The 9300-nt window shown below is 54.9% G+C and overlaps 1 protein-coding gene across 2 annotated transcripts; it reads left to right on the plus strand.

The window, feature by feature from the left end:
- Nucleotides 1-1244: 1244 nt before the first annotated feature.
- Nucleotides 1245-3443, plus strand: GAL3ST1 (galactose-3-O-sulfotransferase 1; the record flags this gene model as incomplete). 2 transcript variants are annotated; one of them, XM_079942703.1, is made up of 2 exons in its annotated part: nucleotides 1245-1384; nucleotides 2168-3443. In XM_079942703.1, 2 exons carry the CDS (start codon nucleotides 1254-1256, stop codon nucleotides 3306-3308), a joined length of 1272 nt encoding a protein of 423 aa, XP_079798829.1. In that variant the 3' UTR covers nucleotides 3309-3443. The 2 variants fall into 2 exon arrangements, with proteins under 2 accessions (XP_079798829.1, XP_079798830.1); XM_079942704.1 differs by having other exon boundaries at nucleotides 1254-1384; nucleotides 2165-3443.
- Nucleotides 3444-9300: the final 5857 nt, after the last annotated feature.

Below are 9300 nucleotides of genomic sequence, written 5' to 3' on the forward strand. Positions count from 1 at the left end.
CTCAGCCCCCTGCCGACAGGGTTGCCACAGTTAGACCTAAAACCTACTACCCCCCAAACTGAAAACAAACAAAAAAACCAGGACATCTAGTTAAATTTGATATTCAGAGACATATTGAATAATTTTTAGTATAACTATATCCCTGGCAATATTTGGGACACGTGTATACTAAAAAAAGTTTTATTTGTTGTGGGGTTTTTTTTAAATTTTATTTATCTTTGGCTGCTTTGGGTCTTTGTTGCTGCACATGGACTTTCTCTAGTCGCATGAGCAGGGGCTACTCTTCATTGCGGTGTGCAGGCTTCTCATTGCGGTGGCTTCTCTTGCTGTGGAGCACGGGCTCCAGGCACGCAGGCTTCAGTAGTTGTGGCACACGGGCTCAGTAGTTGTGGCTTGCAGGCTCTAGAGCGCAGGCTCAGTAGTTGTGGTGCACGGGCTTAGTTGCTCCATGGCATGTGGGATCTTCTCAGACTAGGGCTCAAACCCGTGTCCCCTGCATTGGCAGGTGGATTGTTAACCACTGCGCCACCAGGGAAGTCCCTATTCGTTGTTTATCTGAAATTCATACTTACCCGGTTAACCCTGCCTGCCGGCAGTTGGAGAAAAGATGGGCATGTGGGCAGAGGCCGGGCTGGCTGTGTGATCTGAGCCCTCTCCTTCCTCGCTCTGAGCCTCAGTTTCTCCATCTGGCTCCCCTACAGATCCCATGGGCACGGGGGCCAGTAAGGAGAGATGAGGAGCCTTGGCCCCTCACTGGGAAGCTGGGAAGGGTGGCACGGGGGACAGGTGGGCTGGCTGGGCCTTCTGAAAGGTGAGGGATTCGGGCCCAGGTCCCTCCCTGTAGACAAACCTGGCCCCAGGCCTGGGGGGACAGAGCACTGGGAAAGGGTCTTTTCCTTTTTACTTACAACATGATTTCATCATGAAGCCCCAAAAGGTGTAAAAAATAAACTAATGAACACCCACGTACCCACCACTCAGCTTAAAAGTTAAAACAGAACCAGGCAGCAGAACCTTCTCCCTGCCACACTCCCTAGCCTCTCTTTGCATTGGCTTTGCCCAGAGGGTCCATCTGCAGCCCAGAGTCTTCCTGTCCCTGTCTGGACCTGCTGGGGGGCCACAGAGCTGGCAAAGGCAGGTCCCAATGTTGAAGGCTGCCTCTCAAGCCAGCCAGGCCTGAGATGGTGGTGGGGGCTCCCTGCGGCCAGCCCCCTAACGCTTTCCCTGCTCTGTACTCCCCACAGGTGTCTGAGATGCCGCTGCCACAGAAGAAGCGCTGGGAGTCCATGGCCAAGGGGCTGGTGCTGGGAGCACTCTTCACCAGCTTCCTGCTACTGCTGTACTCCTACGCCGTCCCCCCGCTGCACACTGGCCTGGCCTCCACGTGAGTGGCCCTGCTGGGCAGCTGAGGGCTGGGGGTGGGGGAGGGTTGGCTCCTGCCCCCGTGACCACGGTTACCTCCTGGGTGGCCACCCTGTGCCCTTCATCATGCTGTGCCAGGCAGAAATCCCACTGAGAGCAGAACACCCTGTGGAACCCTAGGCCTCAGTGTCCTCATCTGTGAAGTGGGTATAGTAACAGAGCCTGACATGGAGCATAAGAATCAAATAACACCATCTGCACGGTGGGCTCCAATGGGGCCAGGAGGTGGGGAGGACCTGTCCAAGAGCACACAGCTGGCACAGGCCTGGATTCAAACTGGGGTCTGTCTGCCTCCAAGCCTGGCTCCTAAGCATGAGTCCACCCCACCTCCCCACAGGGCTGTTCTGCCCAGGACGCAGCACAGCCTGTGCCCTTAATTGGAGGTATTAAGTTGAACTAGAGGAAACTGCTAATAACTGACCATTTTCGGCCTGCAAAGTTTCATGTGGTCCCACCTAATGCTAATTCATGATAAATGTACTTAACAGTGGCCATGAATGAGACGTGTTATTGTCCTCACAGCAACACCATGAACAGGCTTATTGTCCCCGTTTCACAGATGAGGAAAGTTAAGGCCAGAGAAGCCAAACAACTGACCTAGGCCTTGCAGCCTGAATGCAGGCCCATCTGGTCCCTGGGCTCCCCTGCCACACACCCCACCCCCAGCAGCCCGCTCTCTAGACCTGGGGTAGCGGAGCCCAGGGTGCTAAGTCCTGAGGCTCTGCCACCACTCCATCCCAAGCAGGACCCCCGAGGGCGCAGCACCCTGCTCCCCGGCCCTGAGCGAGCCAGAGGCACTGACCCCGGCCAACGGCTCGGTGGCAGGCTGCCAGCCGAGGCGCGACATCGTGTTCATGAAGACGCACAAGACGGCCAGCAGCACGCTGCTCAACATCCTGTTCCGCTTCGGCCAGAAGCACGGGCTCAAGTTCGCCTTCCCCAACGGCCGGAACGACTTCGACTACCCGGCCTTTTTCGCACGCAGCCTGGTGCAGGACTACCGGCCCGGGGCCTGCTTCAACATCATCTGCAACCACATGCGCTTCCACTACGACGAGGTCCGGGGCCTGGTGCCGCCCAATGCCACCTTCATCACTGTGCTCCGCGACCCCGCCCGCCTCTTCGAGTCCTCCTTCCACTACTTTGGCTCCGTGGTGCCCTTCACGTGGAAACTCTCGGGCCGCGACAAGCTGGCCAAGTTCCTGCAGGACCCAGACCGCTACTACGACCCCCACGGCTACAACGCCCACTACCTCCACAACCTGCTCTTCTTCGACCTGGGCTACGACAGCGACCTGGACCCCGGCAGCCCGCAGGTGCAGGAGCACATCCTGGAGGTGGAGCGCCGCTTCCACCTCGTGCTCCTGCAGGAGTATTTCGACGAGTCGCTAGTGCTGCTCAAGGACCTGCTGTGCTGGGAGCTGGAGGACGTGCTCTACTTCAAGCTCAATGCCCGCCGCGCCTCGGCAGTGCCGCGCCTCTCCGGCGAGCTGTACCGGCGCGCCACAGCCTGGAACGTGCTGGACGCCCGCCTCTACCGCCACTTCAACGCCAGCTTCTGGCGCAAGGTGGAGGCCTTTGGGCGCGAGCGCATGGCCCGCGAGGTGGCCGCCCTGAGGCGCGCCAACGAGCGCATGCGCCGCATCTGCATAGACGGCGGCCACGCGGTGGATGCGACCGCCATCCAGGACTCGGCCATGCAGCCCTGGCAGCCGCTGGGCACCAAATCCATCCTGGGCTACAACCTCAAGAAGAGCATTGGGCGGCGGCACGCGCAGCTCTGTCGGCGCATGCTCACACCCGAGATCCAGTACCTGATGGACCTGGGCGTCAACCTGTGGGTCACCAAGCTCTGGAAGCTCATCCGGGACTTCCTGCAGTGGTGACGCCCGCCCGTGGAGGAGGGCTGAGCAGGGGCCCGCTGGCCTCCCCCCACGGCCCTCCTGGTGCCACCCCAGCCCCTGGGGTGAGGCGGGGCTACTGCAGGGGTGCGACCAGCCAAGGACTGGGCCCACTGCACACAGGGCCTGAGATCAGTATTTGACTAATTATAGTTTTTGGTTTTTCGTTTTTCGTTTTTTAAATTAAATCCCCTTCCCTCCAAAAAAGAATGTTCTATTTTCTGGCTCCCCTTAAAGGGGAGACTTCAGAAGTAAAAGAATTTGATGTGTTTTTGTTAATCAGCCTCAGTGGTGCTGACTGGCGGGGCCCTGGTGTGTGTGGGATGACTGGTCGGGATTGGGGGAACCCAAGGGAGCATGATGGGCACCTGAGCGTGTCTGTGGGGCAGAGCCCAGTGGTATGGCAGGGTTTGGTGTGTATCTGTCACATGCTGAAGCCCTGTGTGGTTGAAGGGGTCCCATGAGCTACCAAGACCTGGAAGATTGTGTGTGTGTGTGTGTGTGTGTGTGTGTGTGTGTGTGTGTGTAACAGGGAGGTGGGGAGAACTTGGTGGAGCCGTGAACAGCAGGCCCAGGGCCCAGGCTAATGGTTCCTCGTGCAATCTCATTAGTCCTCACAATAATCCTTTGAGGTAGGCACAATTACCATCCCATATTACACATGTGGGATTTGACATTCTGAGAGCAGGAAGGAAATGCTTGAGGTCATGTTGCAAGATGTACCAGACCCAGTACTAAGCCATCTCTCTGGGAACCCAAACCCTTTCCATAGCCAATGTCTGTTCACCCATCCCTGCCTGCCCCCTTTCCCCTACTGACCACTCCAGGCTGCCTCACCATCTGCTTGTGCTCTAACCCTACCTAAGTCCTGGGTTTTCCCCTTCCACCCTGGAGTTCAGTTTAATTAATCCAAAAAACATTTTATATTCATTAGATGTCTGTAGTGCGCCCCAGCCTTGAGCTGGCCCTGAGCAGACAGCAGTCAGCAAGTTGGCTTAGACCCTCCTGGAGCTCATGTCCAGAGAGCAACCAAGGCATGTCGGGTATGATCAACCATGGCAGGGGTGTGTCAGCTCTAACCATCTGCTTCCGTCAGCCTCCCCGGGGAACAGAGGCCCTTCCTCAAGTCTCTAACCAGTAGCCAGCAGCCAGATATGAAAGGCAGAAACCACAGCCAGGAGATTCGTTACTGGAGACCTGTTTGTGCCAGGTTCCAAGCCAAGTGCTTACATAACTTATCTGAATACCTACAACATCCTAGCTTTATAGATCAAAGCTCAGAGAGGTTGAGTGACCTACCCAAGGTCACACAGCTAATTAGGGCCAGGGTCAGAATTCAAAGTCAGATCAGTCAGCCAGATCACTCAACCTCCCTGGGCTTGAGTCAATCTTCCTCCTGGGAGGAAGCTTCTGGTCCAAGGAGGGTAGGAAGGAGTTAGGGTGACCAACTGTTTCACTTTTCTAGAACTGTCCCGGTTTTAGCACTGAAAGTTCCCACATTGAAGGAAGTGCCTCAGTCCTGGGCAACTAAGACAGTTGGTCAGTATGGGACAGGTTTGACCCCACCAACCCTCTGGGACCACTGCCTACACCCTCATAATATTCCTTGTGGCAAGAAATTAGCACAGCCTTGGAGTCTTTATTTAATTCATAGGGAGAAAAATAAGCAAAAATAAATAAATAAAACTGACAACATCTAAGACTATTTGCAGGAAAAGATGTAACTGACCCCACATTTATTAGAGAATTCTCCCTCCTTTTATTAATCAAAGAGAGACGTGACTCAGTGCAATATGATAGCTTCCTGAGTTTGTGGAACCCCATAATTCTATTTCCTTGGACCCCTAAGGGCCTAGAAATGCCCATAATAATATTATATATAACTACATTATTTATTATTATTAATACTGGCCCTTTTAGGTCCTTTCAAGATCCAAGGAGAACAGTTCTGGCAGTTAGTAGATGCTAAGAACATAAATTACTTCATCAGCATTTACTATCTGCCTGGTTTGTTTTAAAAGCATTATAGTTATTAACTCCTTTATTAATGTAATTAATACTTTGATAATGAGTAGTTGCCAGGTACTGAGCAACCACTCTGTGCTCAGCCCTGTGCCATGTGGGAACATGCACAATTCCCTTTGCTCCCCCAAGGAGGTGACTGACATGCAGAGAGGCAGAGCAACCAGCCCAGGGTCACCCAGCCAGCAGCCATAGAGGCAGGATGCAAACCTAGGTCAGTCAGATGCCGAGGCTTGTGCTTGCGGCCTCCAGACCTTCAGCGCCATTCCAGTTGGCCACCTCAGCCTCAGGACTGAGGGCTGTCCCATGGCTGAAAAAGTATGAGGTCTCCAAGGGGCTCTGCAGGGGTAGCCTTCAGGAACCAGACTGCTCTTGCTACACCTGAGCAGAAGGCGCCATGGTACCAAGTTCGGTCTTGCCTAGTTCTGACCTTCCTGGCCAGTGGGAGCTGGGGGCGCCCATGGTGACCAGGCATCTGTAGACCGGACACGTGAGAGCCAGGGCAGGGATCAAGGCTGCCCCCTGGGAGAAATTAAGTGAAACCACATGTCCCTCTCCGTTATGGGTTGAACTGTATCCCTTAAAAAGATGCATTGACGTCCTAACCCTCAGTCCCCTATGACTGACATTATCTGGATATAGGGTCTTTGTACATATAATCAAGTGAAGACAAGGTCATTGGAGTGGGCCCTAATCCAATATGGCTGGTGTCCTGATAAGAGATGGAAATGCCATGTGAAGGCACAGACACACAGGGACAACACCATGTGAAGACAGGCAGAGGTTGGCATGATATAGCAACAAGCCAAGGAACGCCAAGGGTGATGGCCACCTCCGGAAGCTAAGAGGCAATGAAGGAGTCTATCCAGAGTTTGAGGGAATATGACACTGTCAACACCTTGATTTCAGACTTCTAGCCTCCAGATCTGTGAAAGAATAAACTGTTGTTTTAAGCCACCCAGTTTGTGGTACTTTGTTACAGCAGCCCCAGGACACTAACACACTCTCCTGGGTGAGGCATCTCCCCCTCACCTGAACCCCTCCTTTCCTCTCTCCCCCAGGCTCGCCCCTAGGAGCCACCCTCCACCTGTAGCCAGAGGCTGTCCTCTGCTCCAAGCCCTCCACTATCCTCCTTTCCATTGAGGAAAAGCCAGGCAGCTGCATGCCTCTGGGGCTTCGCACATGCTGTTCCCTCTACTATAAGGCCCCCTTACTTTTGCAGGCCTAATACTGCTACGTGTTTTCAAAGCAAGTTCTGCCTCTTCCTCTGGGTGTCCTTCCCTGACAGCCCAGCCCCCAAGCTAGCTTAGGGCCACCAGGCTCCCCATCTCAGCTCTGCTTGCCCAGGGCCAGAGCCGTGGATTTGCTTGTCTGAGAGGCCCTCCAGGATGCGGCCCGGGTCTTATGGAAACAATAGGCCTCCAGTGCCCAGACCAGTGCCTGGCACACAGTCAGTTCTTAATAAATGTTGAAAGACAGAGGAAAGGGACTTCCCTGGTGGTCCGGTGATTAGGACTCTGTGCTTCCACTGTAGGGGTCTCTGGTCTCACTCCTGGTTGGGGAACTAAGATCCCTCATGCCATGTGGTGTGGCCAAAAAAAAAAGAGGACAGAAAAAAAGGAAATAGGGAGAAAGGAAAAAAGGAAGGAAGAGAGAAAAGAAGAAAGGAGGGAGGGAGGGAACAGGTAAAAAAGAGAGAGTGAAAATAGGGCAGAGGGGAGAAAGGGAGCTATTTCGCCCTTGAGGGCCTTCTTCATACTTGTCCTAACTGACTGGGGCCTGTGTCCCTGGGAAAGATAATAGATTAGCCAAGGCACACAAGTGCTGGAATGAGTTCATTAGCTGAAGGCTCACATGACACTGGGGCGGGACACAGGTCAGGTAAGTCTTGACACGGGCAGGTAGAGGCAGGGAGTCTGGAGAGTGGGTGGCCCTGGGCACCCACGAGCACAGAGAGCCATATAAGAACTGAAAAAGGAGAGGTGGCCACTCCCAGCTTCCCTGGACATCACATCTTTGGCAAACTCTTATTGAGTACCTACTGTGTACAGCGTGCCACAGTGGGAGTGCTTTTCTCAGACAAGTGCCTACTGTGTGCAAGCCCCGTGCCCGCCGCATTCACTGGACTGGGACTCACTTCCCAGCAAATAAAACCAATTAGAAAAGACCTTGCAGAAGAGGAGGGCTTTGATTATAGGCCTTGAGGGAGGCAGGGATTGGATGCAGGGTGTTGCAAGGAAGGGCATTCCAGGGAGAGGGAACAGCATAAGAAAAACTGGACAGGTAATAGTGGAGAGGCAAGGGGGCTGGAATAAGGAGGAGAGCAGGAGAAATCTGCTCAGCAAGGACAGCAAATGATCTTGCGCTCTAGGCTACGGAGTTTGCAGTTTCTCCTGAGAGTGACAAGGAGCCAAGGGAGGCTTTGGAGGAGGCGCAGGACTACTCAAAGGTGGGCTTCGGAGGTGCTGGGGTGGGGAACCAGGGAGAGGAATGGGGGCCTGAGCCAGGGAAGGAGCAGGGGAGGGTGGCCCACACTTACCCCTTGTGGCTAAAGCTCTAGCCTATGGGTCTGTGGGGTTCTAGGGAGACCTCGCCCTACAAGAGAGGCAGATCCACTCCAGTTACTCCCGTGCAAGGCTAAGGAGGGAGCATCTCGGGCTCAGCGAGGCGCCCCAGGTGTGTGCTCTGCCTGGCGCCGGCATGTGAGAGACAGAGTCCTGAGTAAGCTCCAAGTTCAGACGGTCCTGATTGTCACCCAACTGCTGCACGGCTCGGGCACTCCACTTCCATCTTCCAGGCTCCGGGAGGAACAGTAAGGGGTTCACAGAGCAGGGATGCCTTTGTCCGAGAAGCAGGCACAAAGCCCAGGCACAAAGCTGCTGGTGCCCTGCCCGTGTCCCCTGCCCTTATCCCCTCAACCTCACCACCCCCCGAGGCCTTTCTCCAGCCTCCAGGGCCACAGGTGCCAGCAGGATCGTCAGCCCCTGGAGCAGCCCTCAAGCAAAGGTGTCTAAAGACCCTCAGACCCTGGGCGGGACTCTGAGGTGAGCGTTCCACACTGTCTCCCATTATCCCCATTGGGATCGACTTGTCCTTATTTTCTTCATTACTTCCCCGTACAGCCACCTCCCCACCTCTGTCTCACTTCCTCACTCTCCTATTTGTGTTTCCCCGGATCACCTCCCGAATAAGCTCCTTGCACTGGAGTGCTTATCTCAGACAAGTGCCTGTTGTGTGCAGGTCCCGTTCATGCAGCATGATCCCACGTGTCCTCGTCTTGGGCTCTGGCTTTCTGCTTGTCCAGGGGTGGGGGAGCTGACTGTAGCCAGGAGTCTCCTGTCACCCCTCACCTGAAGGCTGGGTGTGGCCCAGCTCAGGGTTGCACATCCATCCACCTGCTGGGTCTGGGTCTGGGAAGTCTCTCCTCACCCCCGATGCCACATGCCCTAAAGGCTGTGATGAATCATGGGCAGTTGCTCCAGACACGTGGGGTGGTAATTGGAGCCTGGGACATGTCGGGGCACAATGACAGTGGTTTCAGACCTCTGTTGGGTGTGAGTGGTGGCCTTCCTGGCTCAAGGAAGCATCTGATGGGACTGCAGGAGTAGAGGGTGGGGACTGAGAGGCAGGGTAGAGAGCAGCCCCTGTGTGCGTGACAACAGGCGGTGTCACTTTCAACATGCTGTGGGGCAAAGATCGCTGTCTTCATTTCACACATGAGGATTTGAATCTGGGCCAGTCAGGTCAAGGTTTGGTGCCTTAGGCACCCAGCAAGGAATGGACCTTGCCATGTAGGGACAAGAAGCCTGGCAGGAAGAGGCTGGGCTTCTGGGCAGTGGTAGGCATGGGCGGGGCTGCCAGCTAGGCAGAAGACAGGTGGTCTGCAGGGAGCCACAGAGTGGGGCCTGCACTCGGGACCAGCCAGCTGGACCCCATACCCACCACTGTAGGGAGA

The sequence above is a fragment of the Stenella coeruleoalba genome (assembly GCF_951394435.1).
Source record: "Stenella coeruleoalba genome assembly, chromosome: 14".
NCBI classification, from domain to species: Eukaryota; Metazoa; Chordata; class Mammalia; order Artiodactyla; family Delphinidae; genus Stenella; species Stenella coeruleoalba.